General features: G+C 38.1%; 1 protein-coding gene across 1 annotated transcript; it reads right to left on the bottom strand.

Moving 5' to 3' along the window:
* Positions 1 to 580: 580 nt before the first annotated feature.
* Positions 581 to 19,808, bottom strand: LOC307149774 (uncharacterized protein). The gene is made up of 24 exons (XM_079856344.1): positions 19,566 to 19,808; positions 19,283 to 19,351; positions 19,039 to 19,107; positions 18,795 to 18,863; positions 18,551 to 18,619; positions 18,307 to 18,375; positions 18,063 to 18,131; positions 17,821 to 17,889; positions 17,579 to 17,647; positions 17,334 to 17,402; positions 17,090 to 17,158; positions 16,845 to 16,913; positions 16,603 to 16,671; positions 16,359 to 16,427; positions 16,054 to 16,104; positions 11,637 to 11,742; positions 11,226 to 11,296; positions 9,100 to 11,119; positions 8,833 to 8,913; positions 8,631 to 8,663; positions 3,155 to 3,208; positions 2,905 to 2,955; positions 2,763 to 2,795; positions 581 to 1,138 (listed from the first exon to the last, which is right to left on the bottom strand). Exons 1-24 carry the CDS (start codon positions 19,683 to 19,685, stop codon positions 882 to 884), a joined length of 3,774 nt encoding a protein of 1,257 aa, XP_079712470.1. The 5' UTR covers positions 19,686 to 19,808; the 3' UTR covers positions 581 to 881.
* Between the last annotated feature and the right edge of the window lie 758 nt (positions 19,809 to 20,566).

Here is a 20,566-nt window from a genome sequence, read left to right as displayed (position 1 = left end):
CAGCGCGAGCATATTGTCTATAAGCGCGAGCATATTGTCTATGAGCGCGAGCCGGACATGATCAAGCGACACTGTTACTTACACAGCGCTAATAAGAGATCCGGTAAAGAAAGCATTTGAATTCTCCACAGAATAAACATTTACATTTCTCCTTTATTAACGGATCAAACAGCGCTGACGTGGAAACCAGGAAGAAACATTGTGCCTTGAATGAACTTGTCCACAGATCAGCAACATTCACTATGGATATATGAACTAAAACAAACCCGTTTATAACTCTAGCCTACTACAATATTACATTTAATTTTTTCCAAGGAGCTGTTTGTTTTATATGCTCCTAGTCAATCATAGCTCCAGAATTGCTCAAAGTAATAAAAAAAAACGTGAATTTTGTGAACCGTTACACCCCTACTATCTATCTATCTATCTATCTATCTATCTATCTATCTATCTATCTATCTATCTATACACATAATGTAAATCTAGCCGGTTGTTTGCAGAAAAACCCAGAGTGGGTGATCATATTTAAGCGAAGAAACAACATTCAAACAAGCGGTGCAGACATAACAGTATGCACATTCTGTGAACAAAGAGCAAAGTTTATTTTGTTCTTGTTTACAGCAAAATTACTGTAGTTGCCCTTAATATTTTACATCACAAGATCATTTTGTGTATCAAGAAACATCCTGTGTGTACTGTGTGTAATGAAAAAACAAACGCTCTTACTGTAAGTGTAAAGAGAACAACTTAAATATTTTAACTGTTCCTAAGCATAACAGCTAAACTAAACATTGCTGAAAGCATACTGAATCCATGAACAAACTTTAACAGCAGAAGAATATTCTGCTTACATATAAACAAAAAGTAAAAAACAAAAACACCTAATGAGACTGTTTCTTTTTTAGGGTTAAGCCGCGATTCCTGACAAAATCCCTAATGTTTTGGAGCGTGCGAGTAGCCAAAGCTGGATGCTCAGCATTCTTGCACTGCTGGCATTCAATTTTAGTGGCGAGTTTACCCCTTGCTATGTGGTCGCGGAAATGCCTCTGTACTGCTGCAATTTCAGTTGGAGACCAGGCTTGTTTCTGCTTCCTTTTAGCATCATCCAGATTTTTTTCAGCAGAATTTTCATGATTCCCTACAAAAGAGGAAAACAGGTTCCTGAACCCTGGGTTGAACACTATGATGGCCAGAGCTCCTCTCCCTCTTCTCCCAACCAGCCACACTCTTACCAACCCTTGTCTTTAGTCAAGTCTTGTTGTATAGGTCACTAATCCGTAAGAGTAAAATTGGTTTTAACTGTTGGCCCAATGTTACATTCCTCATACATCAAATATCAAATTGTAAATAAAAGAATAAAATTAAAGACCTGACTACATGGTTGCTTATTTCCTAATATAGATTTAGGCCTGTCACTAGGGATGCAACGATAAACTGATTTCACTATTAACCGTGCTTTAATTCGTCACGGTTAATTAATCGTTAAGGCTTCTCAACACAGCGTTTCTTCTGCACGGAATAAAACTGCTGCAACTAAAAGTTTTTCCAACTGTGCGCTAGCTTAAAGTTCAGAGGTCAAGACTGAGCACTGAGAATGTGAACATGCTTACATTTCTGCACTATAATATGAACAGAAAGGACTGAAGATAAGTGTGCAATTTGAGGGCCATGTTGTATGTGGGTCCTGCAGCTTTTGACTCCTTGTTTTGTTCCAAAAGGATATGTATAGCTTGCTAATATTCAATACCAGAGATGTGTTTCTTTTTATTTATTTTCACTGTACTGCATTATTCATTTTCAAAAGGAGGCTATATTGTTAAGTCAAAAGCCAGTTAGAGCTTTTTTATTTTCAATGTTTCTACTCTGGTCCAAAAAAAATGAAAATACCAAACAATTTTGTAATATAGTTGATCACAACTTAAAGTGCATTTAACTACATTTGTCCTCTTTAATAGGGAAATACTTAGCTAATATTTAGCTAAGATTTTATACAGACAAATACTATTATTTTTTATTCTTATTTTTATTTATTTATTTATTTATTTATTCATTATTCTGTTATATATTTTCAGTGTAAAATTATTACAGGACTGGAAATGGACTATTATTTGTTTTAACTAATAGTGTTTTAAAATGAATTAATGAATAATAATTACTGTGATAACTGTGAAACCGTGATTATTCCTCAGACTATAATCGTACAGCCAAAATCTATAATCGCTGCATCCCACCCTGTCACGATAATCAATATATCGACTTATCGCACAATAAATGTACATGATCTCAATTTTTGCCAATGCAATACATCACCATTTATATTTACATAAAAAACACAATAACATAAAACATAACATAAAACATAAAAAAAGGAAAAATCTGTAGATGGAAAAATCTCCATAACAGTTCTTCGTCCATTTGTCTTTTTTCTATTTGTAAGAAAATGTGGATTTACTATTATTATTTTTTTTTTTTACTATTATTCAAGTTTTTTAAGGTATCTAATATTTGGACACTTCATTTTCATGATCTAAATCATTTATGAATTAAATGTTTGTTTATTAATTGAAAGTGTGTGGCCTTCTTGCATTATTATGCTGTTATATTATTATTTTACATTCACTGGCATAAAATGGTCTTAAAATGACAATAATATCACTTATCACAATTATTTTAAGGGGCAATATATCGACCAACAAAAAGTTATCATGACAGGCCAATATAGATAAGTAGTTCTCATTATACTAGTAGTATTCTCATCATACCTTGAGATGAGCCTCCAAAGGAAGTCTCAATATCTGTGAATAGACAAATAAAACACTATAACAAACAGTAGTATTGCTTGGTCTGCATGAATTGAATCAAACCTTAATGGATATGCTGGCTGAGTGAGGTAGATGCTCATACCATCTGAGGTGCCTGTAGGGTTCACAACAGGCCGCCTAGCTTTCTTCATTCCTGTGGTATGAATAGAATGGCTCAGAATAAAGGTTCTGATGGAACATACTCAAACATTTCATAAATTATTCTACACATTTAAGTGGAAACTGTAAATCTCTAGCAAAAAATCCTCCTTTACTATAAAACCAGCTAAAATGATTGATCTAGAGAATTCCCTAGTACAGTGTTCTTTCTTTATATGATTGTGTGCTTTTACCAGGTTGTTCATGCTCCTCCCTCCTGCTGTGATATTTGTCCTTCATGCAATGATCTTTAAAAAAATAAAAATAAAATACATATTCAAAACATGGTAACACTATGGCAAGTGTGAATCTCATGAATTATCAGGAACTAACACAAGCTCAAAGTCTTTCATTCATGACTTCATGGATGAAAAACACCTTAAGGCTATGTTCACACTTAGCGTCTTTTTTCGAACTACCAGCGTCTGTTCTACATTATAACCCTATGGAGTAAACCGTTTTTTCAAAAAAGTCCTGAGCGCTTTTTTAGACGCCACCGCCGGCGTCTTTTTCTGCAGCTCAGAGCGTCTTTTTAAGTTGAAAAAAGTTCAACTTTTATGAAAAGAACGCCCTACGTCAAGCGCCTTTTTGACAGCTGACCAATGACAAGCGAGTAGTGAGACCTGTCGTTTCCATAACAACAAGAATAACAAGAAAAAATGGAGACGGTGCCGGTAGATAAACTTATCGTCCTTGTTTCGGAGCACAAGGAGCTCCATACAGTTTCCTTTCCCGTATAATGTCGTGCACCCACAAACGTCTTTGTGAACCGACATTCTCCTCCCCGGTAACTTCAAAAGCCATCGCAAGAGCCAACTTTCTCTTTCTCGACATTTTTTGCATCACACAGCACTAGGCTACTGTTGCAGCTGTTGTTATAGCAACAAAAGACGCGCTCGGCTGCTATTTGTACCCGAACGCTGCCAGCGTTTTCTTTTTTGCTAAAAAAACGGCATTGTCAACTTTTTCTTGTCAAAAAAGACACTAAGTGTGAACATAGCCTAAGACATTAAGACAAGTACATCATCATGATTTATATTTATTATGCATGATCATGATGTTTTCATTGTTCACAAAAAACAAGGTATTTACTATACATTGTAGATAAACCTATAGTCATGGCACATGATTCAAAATACAAAAAAACATTTTGTGCATGTAAGACTACTTGAATTATTAAAAGGAATATAGAAAAATAATAAATATTACCTCATGCATGCATACAGGCTAGAAGAGTATATCAATTAATGTCAGAACTCATGTTTTTCATTAAAGATGAGGTATCAAGCATGTTCATGTCTTCTTCATAGTAGCCTGTAGGAATATGGACAGAGCGCAACACTGGCCAATCACAGCACAGTGTGCAAAATTTGTTGACATCTCAAACAATTCATCACCACAGGCACTCACAAATCAGGCAACCAACTGGATCTGGTTTACACACGCAACTGCATCACAGACAACATCTTGGTGAGACCTCTCCATGTTTCAGATCATTTCCTCATCACTTTCAGTCTACAACTCTCTGCCCCTGCACCACCAACCCCACCACCAGTCACTTTCAGGCGAAACCTGCGCTCACTTTCTCTCGCCCATCTTTCATCTGCCGTGTCATTTTCTCTTCCCTCACCCCCACAATTCTCATCTCTGGATGTGAATACCGCAACTGATACCTTCTGCTCCACTCTAACCTCTTCTCTAGACAATATCTGCCCTCTTTCCTCCAGGCCAGCACGCGCTACTCCCTCTAACCCCTGGTTGTCTGAGGTTCTTCGTGAACACCGGACCGAACTCAGGGCAATGGAGAGGAAATGGCGCAAATCAATAGACACATCTGACCTGAGTATGTATCAATCTCTCCTCTCTTCCTTTTCCGTTGATGTTCATGCTGCAAAATCTTCCTACTTCCACAACAAGATCAACAGCTCCTCCAACACACGATCACTCTTCAAGACATTCAACTCTCTCCTCTGTCCACCTCCACCACCACCCACCTCCTCTTTAACCCTCTGGGGTCTGAGGTGTTTTTGGGGTCCTTGAGATGTTCTGACATGCCCTGACATTTGTGCTTTTTTCAGTTGCTTATAAACATATTAATGGCAAAAAAAAATTACACACTATTTAGCACAAACAGGGCTACCATAATATGTGAGCAACAAGAATGTACATGTCTGCATTTTTGAGAGAATAATGTTTATGCGTGGTTATTGAAAAAACTAAAAACTAAAGTTTCTGAAATAAGGCCACAAAACACATACTAAATATGTGGCAATAAGACTTTTGACTAATGGATTTCATCGCCTAGTGTTTTTTCTTCAAAATGATATGAAAATCATCCTGCCTAATCATCCACAAAAAAACGATACATTGATTTTAGTTTTGTGAAACACTTTTAGTTTGGAAAGCCAATATGCGGATGGGGCGTAAACGCTCCAACAGCATCATGCATATGTAGTAGTTCACACCTGGTGAGACTACGTCCCTGCATACTTAATGAGCCATTCATTCAGGTGACGTGTCACCTATAGCTAACTTAAATATACAAGCTTCATAAAAATGATCATTCTAGGAGAAAATTTCAGATGGCATTTAGAGGCTTTTGCATCTGAACTCTTCATATATACACACACACATATATATATATGCATGCACATACATACTTTATAATCTTTTCAAAACTAGTCAACGTCTTTCAAAACTAAAGTATACATTTTATCATACGTATTTCAAAGTAAAGGATTCATTAGTTAGTTGATGACTTTATTTTTGACAAAACACATACAGTATATATTCCTCATCTCAGTATAGCAATAGAGTTTGCTAAAAGCTGTTCATTCAATACAGCAGTATTTGAAAATCGATCATATTTTGTAAAATTACATTTATATTTGCATTTATGTCAAAACCTAGACACTTTTAAACATCAAAAGGACATTTATTAATATGTATTCGTGTCAAAATGACAAATAAACAGATTTTCCTATTCAATTTTGCATGGAAACGCTTCCAAGACGCTTGCGTGTCGCGTGAAAAATAGGCGTCGGTTCTATTTCTAGAATGCACGCGTTTTCCACGCGGCTCGTGCCGCGCCTGAGACGCGCGTCTCACACAGGCAGTATGCAAACTCTAAACTGTTAACATGGATGGGAGCCGAAATAAAAACGGACACGCCACGCAGCTGAGACGCTTACGCCACGCATCCAGTGTTTCACCGGCCTTATCCAGCGGATGTGGGCGTTTCACAGGTTTGTATGGATCGCCTCACATTTGCGTTTGAATAGCGCGGTCTCCGTAGGCGGAGTCACATTAAAACTTAATTAGCTGAGATGAGAACGACTGACATCTCTCTCTTTACATACATATTATATAAACTGTGAATATTTGTTTTTTATAAAAATTACTTCATTTGAAAGAAGATAATTCAAGCTTCATGCCTGTGTGACTGTATGCCTGTTTGACTGAGTATTCGCTGAGTTACAGTTCATTTTCGGACGCGTTTCAGAATTGACTTCACTGACGGAGAGTAGGCAGAACTCGCATCATGTTTATTTTTCTTTATTTGGCGAAAAGCACAACACTTTGTTTTTATTATGAGCATACACAAAAAAAATACACACTAAACAGGATCGATTGATGTATAACACAAGCATATAAGATACAAATTAATATTTTTTATTTATTTATTTTTTGCACTCATACGAAAAAAAATGAGCCTATCGCGCCGGCGCGATAGCCGACCTCAGGGGGTTAACTGCTGACGATTTTGCGAACTTCTTCACCAACAAAACAACAACTATCAGCAGTCAGTTCTCAGCTCCTCACACACAGGAGCACAGACCGACCCCTTCCACAGCCAATCACCCTCTCTCCTCCTTCTCTGCGCTAACCGAGGAAAAAGTATCTACACTTCTCCTCTCCAGTCATCCTACCACCTGCCCTCTTGACCCCATCCCCTCACACCTTCTACAAGCCATATCTCACACACTTCTACCAGCTCTCACACACATCATCAACTCATCCCTCCATACTGGCACTTTTCCTACTGCATTCAAGCAGGCTCTGGTAACTCAACTGCTGAAAAAATCAACACTTAACACATCACTTGTAGAGAACTACAGACCTACCTCTCTACTTTTCCTTTCAAATTACTAAATGTAAATGTAAATGTAAATCCAAATACAGTAGTCTTACATCCAAATACAGACTGTATATGTCACTCATTGTTTACACAGTGCAGAGATTGTGAATACAACGGCTAAACAAAATTCGGTTGCAACAATCAGGATAAGCACAAGTAATTACCATTCTGATTAGCTGTAGTGACCACAATCACTCTGCACTGTATAAACAAATAAGTGACCTATACACAAGATAGAATACTACTATGCCAGAGCATGTATTTGGTTTAGTCTGTGCATGTTTGGGACCCATTGACTGCCATTATATCCCAGATGACACACGCAAGTCTGCAAGATGTCTGTTAAAGATCTCTTGATCTGGAAACATCCGCTGTCTAAAAACTTTCTTTCAGATGTCAGTTTTACATACATTCTAAATTATAAACATCTTAAAGACATCTAACAGACGTCTATGTGACATCTAAAAAGAGACATCCAATAGACGTATTGCAGATGAGCAAATAACCTAAATAATACATCTTGCAGATGTAAATGCAGACGTCAAATAGACATCTTCTAGATGTACGTGCGCTATCAGGGATATGACTGAAAGACTGCAGCGGTTTGAGTTAAAAATCTTTGAGTTCTACTGAAGAAACAAAGTCATCTACATCACTGACTCCTAGGGATTAGCAGTTGAACCTCACATTTTCATTTCTGGGTGAACTATCGCTTTAATAACACACTGTTTATCAGTATTTCCAGAAGACCAAGTTACCACTTTACTTGAGGGTTCACACACGATGAGGTCATAAGAAATTAATGCTTAGTTAATGATGACTACTGTATTTGGATGTCAACAGAATTCACATACTCTGTGCTGTGATTGGCCAGTGTTGGGGGTCTGTCCATTTACATGCAGGCTGCTATGAAGAAGACATACTGTATACGTGCTTGATAACTCATCATAATTAATGAAAAACATTAGTTCTCACATGAATTACTGTTACTGATATACTGTTCTAACCTGTATGCATGCATGAGGCAATGCAGATTTTTGTATATATTATTATAATAATTCAAGTAATCTTATTTGAGAAAAAAAAATGTTTTAGTACATGTACCAAAAGCATAGCTTTATCCATAATGGATATTAAAAATCTTGTTTTCTGTGAAAAAGAAAACATCAAGATCATGCATAATAACCTATTAATCATGATGATGTACTCATCTTAGTGAATGTCTTAAGGTGTTTTTCATCTATGAGGTCATGAATAAAAGATTTTGAACTCATGCTAGTTCCTGATAATTGAGATATTAATGGATGAAGTAATTCATAATTCTCCATTAATTTATGCATTAATTCATGGTAATTCATGTACCCCTACTGTAAAGTGCTCCCCAAAAACTTGCATCATTTACACAATGTTATAATTTAAGCAATCAAAAGCAACCTAAACTGCATTTTAAACATTTCTAACAGTCATTTTGGTTTCAAAAGTATATATACACATGTGGGTTTGAAGTTAAAAAAGTTTTAGTATTGTCATACCTTTAGATGGGCCTCCTAAGGCAGGATCAGTATCTGTGAATAGAAAAATAAAATACTATAACAAACAGCAGCGGCGCTTGGTCTATATAAATTATGCTTCTGTGACATCTCTGAACTACTGTATAATGTTTTGGTGCATCATATGGTGCACTTCTTACACTGACTTTACTGATTTGATGTTTGTATGTTTATGTGCTTTTACCTGTTTCTGTTTGTGTCTGTGGATGCGCCTCCTCAGCATCACTGTCTTCACTATGTTCCGAATCAGAAAAGTCTAACTTGTCTAAAAAAAAATTTGAGTATCAAGTAAGCTTAACATTGCTAATGTTAGAGTAAAAATTGAAGACATAGTGATAACTCTAATATCTGGTGAACATTACATTAAGATCTACGTTAGGGATTATCTTTAGGATATGAATATACTTAGTTAACTTCAAAATGTCATTTGTAACAACTTTAGTAGCATTACCTTCAATTTCAATTTCTTCTAGGGTTTTGCCGTGGAGATTTGAAAGAGAACCTTTCTCCATAGCGAGGAGTAACTTTGAAATCTTGGCCAGCTGGGTTGTAGCCTCCGGAAGTCGATAAAATTCTCTGTGCACACGAATATCGTGGCCCAAGAAGTCCGCAACTTGGTCCAACTCGTGGTTTTTCAGGTTAAGCACCTGCGACAAAGTTGCCACATGTTTGCGCAGTTGGGTCGACCGGAGGAGTTCTGGGTTTTGTGCACCACACTCGTGTGCATAGATCCTCAGACAGTCTTGTCCTCTATAACAACTCAAACAGCTTGGTCGAGCAAACAGGAATTGGTTTTCCTCAGGGACTCCACATTCCCTTCTTCTGCTTATGAGGAGGTTTAAGGCATCAACCATGTCTGGTGACAGCAAAACTGCCACTTTTCGCCCTCTTTTACCCCTAAGTTCCACCCGACTAAAATGTGTACAAAGTTTTTGTTCAAACTTTGTTAGCCCAACAGCAACATCTTTGTGTAGGGGAGCTGTATCCCTCTCTAGAAAACCTTTGAGTTGCATTTTTGCAACCTCTCCTCCACGTCGCCGGTTGAACACAATTATTTTTGCAAGAGTTGCTTTGCATAGGTCGCCATAGACTTGTGCTGATGGCATCTGTTTCAAGTTCTCAGAACCTATATCAACAACCTTTTCAAGATGCTGGTGAAGAAGTTTTACATCCTCTGTGAAAGGGAGGGTAGACGGCTTGTTAAAGCGCCCCTCATTCAAGGTGGTCAAAGCTGTGTGGGAAACGAGTTCAGACCATTTAGCATCATACAGCTTTTTGAATGCTTGGGTTGACTTTATCCCCTCACCATCTTCTGCCATTAGAGCTCGGCAATGCACAATGTCACATATCTTATTCAGTGAGTGGCCCAACTTAAGGGCAAGGCTTGGAGTCTGGAATGAGTGTTTTACATCATCAAACCCAGATACCTTTTTGACAGCCTGGATAACCACATTGAAATTTTTAGGTCTCACAGCATCTTCAAGAGTCTGTACAGAAAATTCCTTTCTCAGAATCAGCAGAAGTCTTCCAACTTCCCGGAGTTTCTGTCGAATATAGTCAAATTTAGTGGGATCTTCCCCATGTTTATTGTAAAATGACTGGGCCAGCTGAAGAATGCAAAAGTCACTCCGCACAGCAGCAGAGATGTCATCGTCTTTCATCACAGTTAGCAGTTTCCAAACACCTTGTGATATTTGTTGGCAGAGGGCTGCATTAGACATTGTTGCCAAAGACAAGACCCTAGTTCTTCCTGGCTCTGCCTGATCTTCCACTGGTTTGGAAAGACAATTTCGAACGTGTCTCCAGAGATCCCTTCGGAGAAACATTGCATGGCAATACATACAGTGCACATAATCTTTTGAATCATATCTTTTCTTTGGCTTACGTCTGAGTTTTAACAATCCAGTCCCATTCGCTAAAACATCTGCATTGTGTTCATAGTTTCCTTTGTTCCGCAGTTTGTTCAGAAGTTTTTGACGCTCTTTGGAATGTTTTGGTAGAGCCAAAGCCCGAGCAACATCGACGTTTGAATTCTCATGGACTTTTAAGTGGCGTGTAAATTTTGACTGCGGTTTTCCACAAATGTAGCAGTAATTCTTCTTGCTTACTGAAGAGGATATATTTGAAGATTGTAAAGATGGATCTTCCCCTGTGCCTGTGCTATCCTCAACAGTGCTTTCAGTATTGCCATCGCTGTGAACTTTCGATATTTGTACTTGTATGGCTTTCCTACTAGGCATTTCAAGCTGTGCCGTGCAGACTGGAACTTTTGGGAGTGAACCTATGACACTTTCTTGGCATGGTCTGCCATTTTGAATTTCTGCAGTAGATTTGATGCAGAACACTTCAGTATTTTTAATGTTTAAGAGTTTTTCTGGAGACGCTATGCTTACGTCTGAACCTTCTGAGACAGAATTAGGTACATAGTCCTCATCCGACATGTTCTCACTGGAAAATTCTACTTCGGAATCCTGAAATAGTAAACATATCTTTTGTACATACTCAGAAAGTTTAGTTCTAAGGAAGAAAATTGCTGAAAAATAAAACATATCTGACTATTCAATAAATCATACTTACGGATGTTGAGGGGTCAGGTTTGGGCTTCACATTTTTCTCGTAGCAAGTTTTATGCCAGAAGCGGGAACAAACTAGATTGAGCATATAATAAACAAGGTTGGTTTCATTTGAATAAAAGGTGATTCAAGAAAAGATGCTTTAAAAAGTGATAGATAAAGCAGTGATAGATGATCAGTGTGTTTGAAAGTGTGGCTATAAGATGGAAGAGAACAGAGAAAGACTAATATAAATATGAATCGATTACACAATTACACAGGCAGACAGACTGAGCAAGACAGAAAGAAAGAATGAAAAGTTAACTTTTTCAAGCTAATTTAAAGATGCATTTAGAACGTCAAGATTACACAGTTTTAGGGTTTCAATGGTAAAGCATTTTTAAAAGTATTAAAATTGTCTGAACAAAATACTTACCCTTACATCTCACACCAGCCCACTTAAAAGCGGAATAAGGACCACTACAGCAATCACATTTATTCAAGCTTGATACTACTGCAGATATTATGACATGTTTACAGTTCTGTTGAAAAAAAAAAGTTATAATTGATTAGAGGAAATTATACTGTATTACTATAGTTAGGTGTTAAAGGCACAATAGAATGCATTAATACAATATTTAAATTGGTCTCTGATATCTATACAGAAGGTATGTGGCTTAGGTAAGGGCAAAAATCATTTAGAAACAGTTTTATCTTTCCATATTATTCAACAATGCCAAGGTAAATTTCAAGGTTTTTCATTATATGGCACCTTTAAGACATAGGGCTAAGGTTTGAACAAGTTATTTTAATTTCACAAATAACAAAATGTATATCACAAATGTACTGCACTGTAGTATGACAAAAGCAGTAAGTATGGGGACATGGTGCAGTTTGACAAAACACACACTGAACTTCTACCCATCCCCCACAACATGACAAAAGCAGTAAGTATGGGGACATACGACACACAAACCATGGTGCAGTTTGACAAAACACACACTGAACTTCTACCCATCCCCCACAACATGACAAAAGCAGTAAGTATGGGGACATACGACACACAAACCATGGTGCAGTTTGACAAAACACACACTGAACTTCTACCCATCCCCCACAACATGACAAAAGCAGTAAGTATGGGGACATGGTGCAGTTTGACAAAACACACCCTGAACTTCTACCCATCCCCCACAACATGACAAAAGCAGTAAGTATGGGGACATACGATACACAAACCATGGTGCAGTTTGACAAAACACACACTGAACTTCTACCCATCCCCCACAACATGACAAAAGCAGTAAGTATGGGGACATACGACACACAAACCATGGTGCAGTTTGACAAAACACACCCTGAACTTCTACCCATCCCCCACAACATGACAAAAGCAGTAAGTATGGGGACATACGATACACAAACCATGGTGCAGTTTGACAAAACACACACTGAACTTCTACCCATCCCCCACAACATGACAAAAGCAGTAAGTATGGGGACATACGATACGATACACAAACCATGGTGCAGTTTGACAAAACACACACTGAACTTCTACCCATCCCCCACAACATGACAAAAGCAGTAAGCATGGGGACATACGACACACAAACCATGGTGCAGTTTGACAAAACACACCCTGAACTTCTACCCATCCCCCACAACATGACAAAAGCAGTAAGTATGGGGTACACAAACCATTGTGCCATATGATAAAACACACACTGAACTTCTACCCATCCCCCACAACATGACAAAAGCAGTAAGTATGGGGACATACGATACACAAACCATGGTGCAGTTTGACAAAACACACACTGAACTTCTACCCATCCCCCACAACATGACAAAAGCAGTAAGTATGGGGACATACGACACACAAACCATGGTGCAGTTTGACAAAACACACCCTGAACTTCTACCCATCCCCCACAACATGACAAAAGCAGTAAGTATGGGGACATACGATACACAAACCATGGTGCAGTTTGACAAAACACACACTGAACTTCTACCCATCCCCCACAACATGACAAAAGCAGTAAGCATGGGGACATACGACACACAAACCATGGTGCAGTTTGACAAAACACACCCTGAACTTCTACCCATCCCCCACAACATGACAAAAGCAGTAAGTATGGGGTACACAAACCATTGTGCCATATGATAAAACACACACTGAACTTCTACCCATCCCCCACAACATGACAAAAGCAGTAAGTATGGGGACATACGATACACAAACCATGGTGCAGTTTGACAAAACACACACTGAACTTCTACCCATCCCCCACAACATGACAAAAGCAGTAAGCATGGGGACATACGACACACAAACCATGGTGCAGTTTGACAAAACACACCCTGAACTTCTACCCATCCCCCACAACATGACAAAAGCAGTAAGTATGGGGTACACAAACCATTGTGCCATATGATAAAACACACACTGAACTTCTACCCATCCCCCACAACATGACAAAAGCAGTAAGTATGGGGACATACGATACACAAACCATGGTGCAGTTTGACAAAACACACCCTGAACTTCTACCCATCCCCCACAACATGACAAAAGCAGTAAGTATGGGGTACACAAACCATTGTGCCATATGATAAAACACACACTGAACTTCTACCCATCCCCCACAACATGACAAAAGCAGTAAGTATGGGGACATACGATACACAAACCATGGTGCAGTTTGACAAAACACACCCTGAACTTCTACCCATCCCCCACAACATGACAAAAGCAGTAAGTATGGGGTACACAAACCATTGTGCCATATGATAAAACACACACTGAACTTCTACCCATCCCCCACAACATGACAAAAGCAGTAAGTATGGGGGACATACGATACACAAACCATGGTGCAGTTTGACAAAACACACACTGAACTTCTACCCATCCCCCACAACATGACAAAAGCAGTAAGTATGGGGGACTTACGACAAAAGCAGTAAGTATGGGGGACATACGACACACAAACCATTGTGCAGTTTGACAAAACACACCCTGAACTTCTACCCATCCCCCACAACATTACAAAAGCAGTAAGTATGGGGGACTTACGACAAAAGCAGTAAGTATGGGGGACATACGACACACAAACCATTGCGCAGTTTGACAAAACACACCCTGAACTTCTACCCATCCCCCACAACATGACAAAAGCAGTAAGTATGGGGGACTTACGATACACAAACCATTGTGCAGTTTGACAAAACACACCCTGAACTTCTACCCATCCCCCACAACATGACAAAAGCAGTAAGTATGGGGACATACGATACACAAACCATGGTGCAGTTTGACAAAACACACCCTGAACTTCTACCCATCCCCCACAACATGACAAAAGCAGTAGGGGGACTTACGACAAAAGCAGTAAGTATGGGGGACATACGATACACAAACCATGGTGCAGTTTGACAAAACACACCCTGAACTTCTACCCATCCCCCACAACATGACAAAAGCAGTAGGGGGACTTACGACAAAAGCAGTAAGTATGGGGGACATACGACACACAAACCATGGTGCAGTTTGACAAAACACACCCTGAACTTCTACCCATCCCCCACAACATGACAAAAGCAGTAAGTATGGGGACATACGATACACAAACCATGGTGCAGTTTGACAAAACACACACTGAACTTCTACCCATCCCCCACAACATGACAAAAGCAGTAAGTATGGGGGACTTACGATACACAAACCATTGTGCAGTTTGACAAAACACACACTGAACTTCTACCCATCCCCCACAACATGACAAAAGCAGTAAGTATGGGGGACATGCGATACACAAACCATGGTGCAGTTTGACAAAACACACACTGAACTTCTACCCATCCCCCACAACATGACAAAAGCAGTAAGTATGGGGGACATGCGATACACAAACCATTGTGCAGTTTGACAAAACACACCCTGAATTTCTACCCATCCCCCACAACATGACAAAAGCAGTAAGTATGGGGACATACGACAAAAGCAGTAAGTATGGGGGACATATGATACACAAACCATTGTGCAGTTTGACAAAACACACCCTGAACTTCTACCCATTCCCACAACATGACAAAAGCAGTAAGTATGGGGGACTTACGATACACAAACCATTGTGCAGTTTGACAAAACACACACTGAACTTCTACCCATCCCCCACAACCTGACAAAATGGGGACATACGACAAAAGCAGTAAGTATGGGGGACATACGATACACAAACCATGGTGCAGTTTGACAAAACACACACTGAACTTATACCCATCCCCCACAACATGACAAAAGCAGTAAGTATGGGGGACTTACGACAAAAGCAGTAAGTATGGGGGACATACGACACACAAACCATTGTGCAGTTTGACAAAACACACCCTGAACTTCTACCCATCCCCCACAACATGACAAAAGCAGTAAGTATGGGGACATACAACATATGATACACATGCTAGCTCAGAATGAACCATCATCCATATACCATTGTAAATTAAACAATTCCTATGACTGATGATACATGGGGCAACTTTATGAGCAACGTTGCGGGGCAACTTGGATTAATGTTGGCATCAGTGGGCAACCAGAAGAGACACAGGGCCCATGACTGATTTAAAGTCTGAAAAAATTTTTTTTTACCCATTCTCAGTTGGGAAAGTGCCCAAGCAACATTGTTCAAAAAAAGTTGCCTGGCAAGATTGCTCAAAATGTTGTCCTATCACTATCTTTTTTAATTCTTTAAGTTTGTAATTAAAAATCACTGTTGTTGCCAACTAAAGAACATTTAAGAAATAAATGCTTATTAAATGCTAATTTTTAATGGAAAGTACATTACCTGTTGAGTGTTGTCATGACATGTCAGCTGAGAATCAGACGTTGTTGAGATCTGAAAAGGTTTGAGTACTGAACATTAAATTTGGATAACACGGCAGTACATGGTGATGCTTTGAGTATCCAAAACAACTAATGTGAAAATGACATAATACAAGTGAATTCTTAGATCAAACAATCAGGGCATGTGAGAATTCATTGCAGCACACAGTCCTAATCGTCTGTAATGCTAAGGTAATGATTCTACATCATCTTACCAAAGTTAATGGAGATTTAACTACCTGTTGAGCATTAGAAACACACACTTACCTCCTTTGACCCGTCTCCTGCTGCACAGCTGACCAAAGCATGCACCTGTTGTTCAATCTCAGAACAAACCTGTGAAATATGAAAGATTTGTGTAATCAGATTGACAAAAGGTCAACTATACTATGCTATAAAACACTTTTTATGAAAATTTTAAAGAAATCAATAGTTTATAAGGATTTTGCATCATCTTACCAAAGTTAATGGAGATTTAACTACCTGTTGAGCATTAGAAACACACACTTACCTCCTTTGACCCGTCTCCTGCTGCACAGCTGACCAAAGCATGCACCTGTTGTTCGGTCTCAGAACAAACCTGTGAAATATGAAAGATTTGTGTAATCAGATTGACAAAAGGTCAACTATACTGTTATAAAACACTTTTTATGGAAATTTTAAAGAAATCAATAGTTTATAAGGATTTTGCATAATCTTACCAAAGTTAATGGAGATTTAACTACCTGTTGAGCATTAGAAACACACACTTACCTCCTTTGACCCGTCTCCTGCTGCACAGCTGACCAAAGCATGCACCTGTTGTTCAATCTCAGAACAAACCTGTGAAATAAGAAAGATTTGTGTAATCAGATTGACAAAAGGTCAACTATACTATGCTATAAAACACTTTTTTATGGAAATTTTAAAGAAATCAATAGTTTATAAGGATTTTGCATCATCTTACCAAAGTTAATGGAGATTTAACTACCTGTTGAGCATTAGAAACACACACTTACCTCCTTTGACCCGTCTCCTGCTGCACAGCTGACCAAAGCATGCACCTGTTGTTCGGTCTCAGAACAAACCTGTGAAATATGAAAGATTTGTGTAATCAGATTGACAAAAGGTCAACTATACTATGTTATAAAACACTTTTTAAGGAAATTTTAAAGAAATCAATAGTTTATAAGGATTTTGCATCATCTTAACAAAGTTAATGGAGATTTAACTACCTGTTGAGCATTAGAAACACACATTTACCTCCTTTGACCCATCTCCTGCTGCACAGCTGACCAAAGCATGCACCTGTTGTTCAATCTCAGAACAAACCTGTGAAATATGAAAGATTTGTGTAATCAGATTGACAAAAGGTCAACTATACTATGCTATAAAACACTTTTTTATGGAAATTTTAAAGAAATCAATAGTTTATAAGGATTTTGCATCATCTTACCAAAGTTAATGGAGATTTAACTACCTGTTGAGCATTAGAAACACACACTTACCTCCTTTGACCCGTCTCCTGCTGCACAGCTGACCAAAGCATGCACCTGTTGTTCGGTCTCAGAACAAACCTGTGAAATATGAAAGATTTGTGTAATCAGATTGACAAAAGGTCAACTATACTGTTATAAAACACTTTTTATGGAAATTTTAAAGAAATCAATAGTTTATAAGGATTTTGCATAATCTTACCAAAGTTAATGGAGATTTAACTACCTGTTGAGCATTAGAAACACACACTTACCTCCCTTGACCCATCTCCTGCTGCACAGCTGACCAAAGCATGCACCTGTTGTTCGGTCTCAGAACAAACCTGTGAAATATGAAAGATTTGTGTAATCAGATTGACAAAAGGTCAACTATACTGTTATAAAACACTTTTTATGGAAATTTTAAAGACATCAATAGTTTATAAGGATTTTGCATCATCCTACCAAAGTTAATGGAGATTTAACTACCTGTTGAGCATTAGAAACACACACTTACCTCCTTTGACCCATCTCCTGCTGCACAGCTGACCAAAGCATGCACCTGTTGTTCGGTCTCAGAACAAACCTGTGAAATATGAAAGATTTGTGTAATCAGATTGACAAAAGGTCAACTATACTATGTTATAAATTACTTTTTATGGAAATTTTAAAGAAATCAATAGTTTATAAGGATTTTGCATCATCCTACCAAAGTTAATGGAGATTTAACTACCTGTTGAGCATTAGAAACACACACTTACCTCCTTTGACCCATCTCCTGCTGCACAGCTGACCAAAGCATGCACCTGTTGTTCGGTCTCAGAACAAACCTGTGAAATATGAAAGATTTGTGTAATCAGATTGACAAAAGGTCAACTATACTATGTTATAAATTACTTTTTATGGAAATTTTAAAGAAATCAATAGTTTATAAGGATTTTGCATCATCCTACCAAAGTTAATGGAGATTTAACTACCTGTTGAGCATTAGAAACACACACTTACCTCCTTTGACCCGTCTCCTGCTGCACAGCTGACCAAAGCATGCACCTGTTGTTCGGTCTCAGAACAAACCTGTGAAATATGAAAGATTTGTGTAATCAGATTGACAAAAGGTCAACTATACTATGTTATAAATTACTTTTTATGGAAATTTTAAAGAAATCAATAGTTTATAAGGATTTTGCATCATCCTACCAAAGTTAATGGAGATTTAACTACCTGTTGAGCATTAGAAACACACACTTACCTCCTTTGACCCATCTCCTGCTGCACAGCTGACCAAAGCATGCACCTGTTGTTCGGTCTCAGAACAAACCTGTGAAATATGAAAGATTTGTGTAATCAGATTGACAAAAGGTCAACTATACAATGTTATAAAACACTTTTTATGGAAATTTTAAAGAAATCAATAGTTTATAAGGATTTTGCATCATCCTACCAAAGTTAATGGAGATTTAACTACCTGTTGAGCATTAGAAACACACACTTACCTCCTTTGACCCATCTCCTGCTGCACAGCTGACCAAAGCATGCACCTGTTGTTTGGTCTCAGAACAAACCTGTGAAATATGAAAGATTTTTGTAATCTGATTAACAAAATGTCAACTATACTATGTTATAAAACACTTTTTATGGAAATTTTAAAGAAATCAATAGTTTATAAGGATTTTGCATCATCTTACCAAAGTTAATGGAGATTTAACTACCTGTTGAGCATTAGAAACACACACTTACCTCCTTTGACCCATCTCCTGCTGCACAGCTGACCAAAGCATGCACCTGTTGTTCGGTCTCAGAACAAACCTGTGAAATATGAAAGATCTGTGTAATCAGATTGACAAAAGGTCAACTATACTACGTTATAAAACACTTTTTATGGAAATTTTAAAGAAATCAATTCGTACAACCTCAGAACAAACCTGTGTGGGTTCAAAATCAAATACTAACACTTCTCCACATGTAACTGTAAACTGTGTCTTTAAATTAAAGTAAAAGGATTATTTCAATCTGTTAATACCTTTCTTCTCCATGGCCAGTCAGAATCTCCATAGTTATACGTTATCTCTTCCCCAGGACTTATGTCCTTTACTGCAAATAAGCACAGATGGGGCTTTCCGTCCACTCTGATTGTTTTCATTTTGCTGTTGGGGTTCACATGATCATCATTGACGATTCTCCCTAAAGAAGCATCTTCTCTGGCAGCATCAACCCTGAAACAGCAAGAACATAGTGCTATCTCCACGGTGTAATATTGACTGAATCATACAATAGGAAAGTTTCACAGAATAATAATAATAATAATAAAAAGTTAATTCTAGTTTACCACTGCTGCATCAGGAAATGCAAAGTTTATACATACCACAACTGTTTTCCATCACAACGAAATTCAAATAAAAAAACTTCAAGTGCAGCATGGTATACTCTGTGCCTTCTTTCATATTCTTTTTTAGATATGATTTCCCCTCGATATTCAATGAGGAAATCTCCCTTCTGAAAGTGGCGACAGCTGAACACTCCTCGACCTAACCAAGAGCAGATCAGTCAGGGTAGAAGTTAAAACAATACTTAAAACATAGACAATTGTGTTACTCACCTTTAAATGAATTTATGTATTTTATTTCAAACCCATCCTTATCTTTGAGCCTGGATGAAAAATATGCAGCTTCATCCTTTGGTTTTAGTTTGGCCCTCCGGGACCTTGTTCCTGCCATTTCCTGCAAAAGCCAGATGATGTATTTGGTCACTTGATGAAATTATAATAATTATATGTTTTTTTTAGACATCACTGACCTAATCAACAATGAGTTTATACTTTTATTTGCTGTAGAGGGCTTAAATATAAACAATAGGGATCATTATGTACTACTTGCAGGTCAGTAAACAGCACCAGTGAAACAGGAAAGCATCTTAGACCTTACAAATGTGTTTAGTATTTTTAACAATCTGAAACATGCTGCTTTTCTCCTTCTCAACTACACTGTGACTGTCCCTAAAGAGAATGCTAATGCTAATTTTTGC

This window comes from Squalius cephalus (genome assembly GCF_949319135.1).
Source record: "Squalius cephalus genome assembly, chromosome: 21".
Taxonomy (NCBI): domain Eukaryota; kingdom Metazoa; phylum Chordata; class Actinopteri; order Cypriniformes; family Leuciscidae; genus Squalius; species Squalius cephalus.
This window is presented reverse-complemented; position numbering and strand designations above follow the sequence as displayed.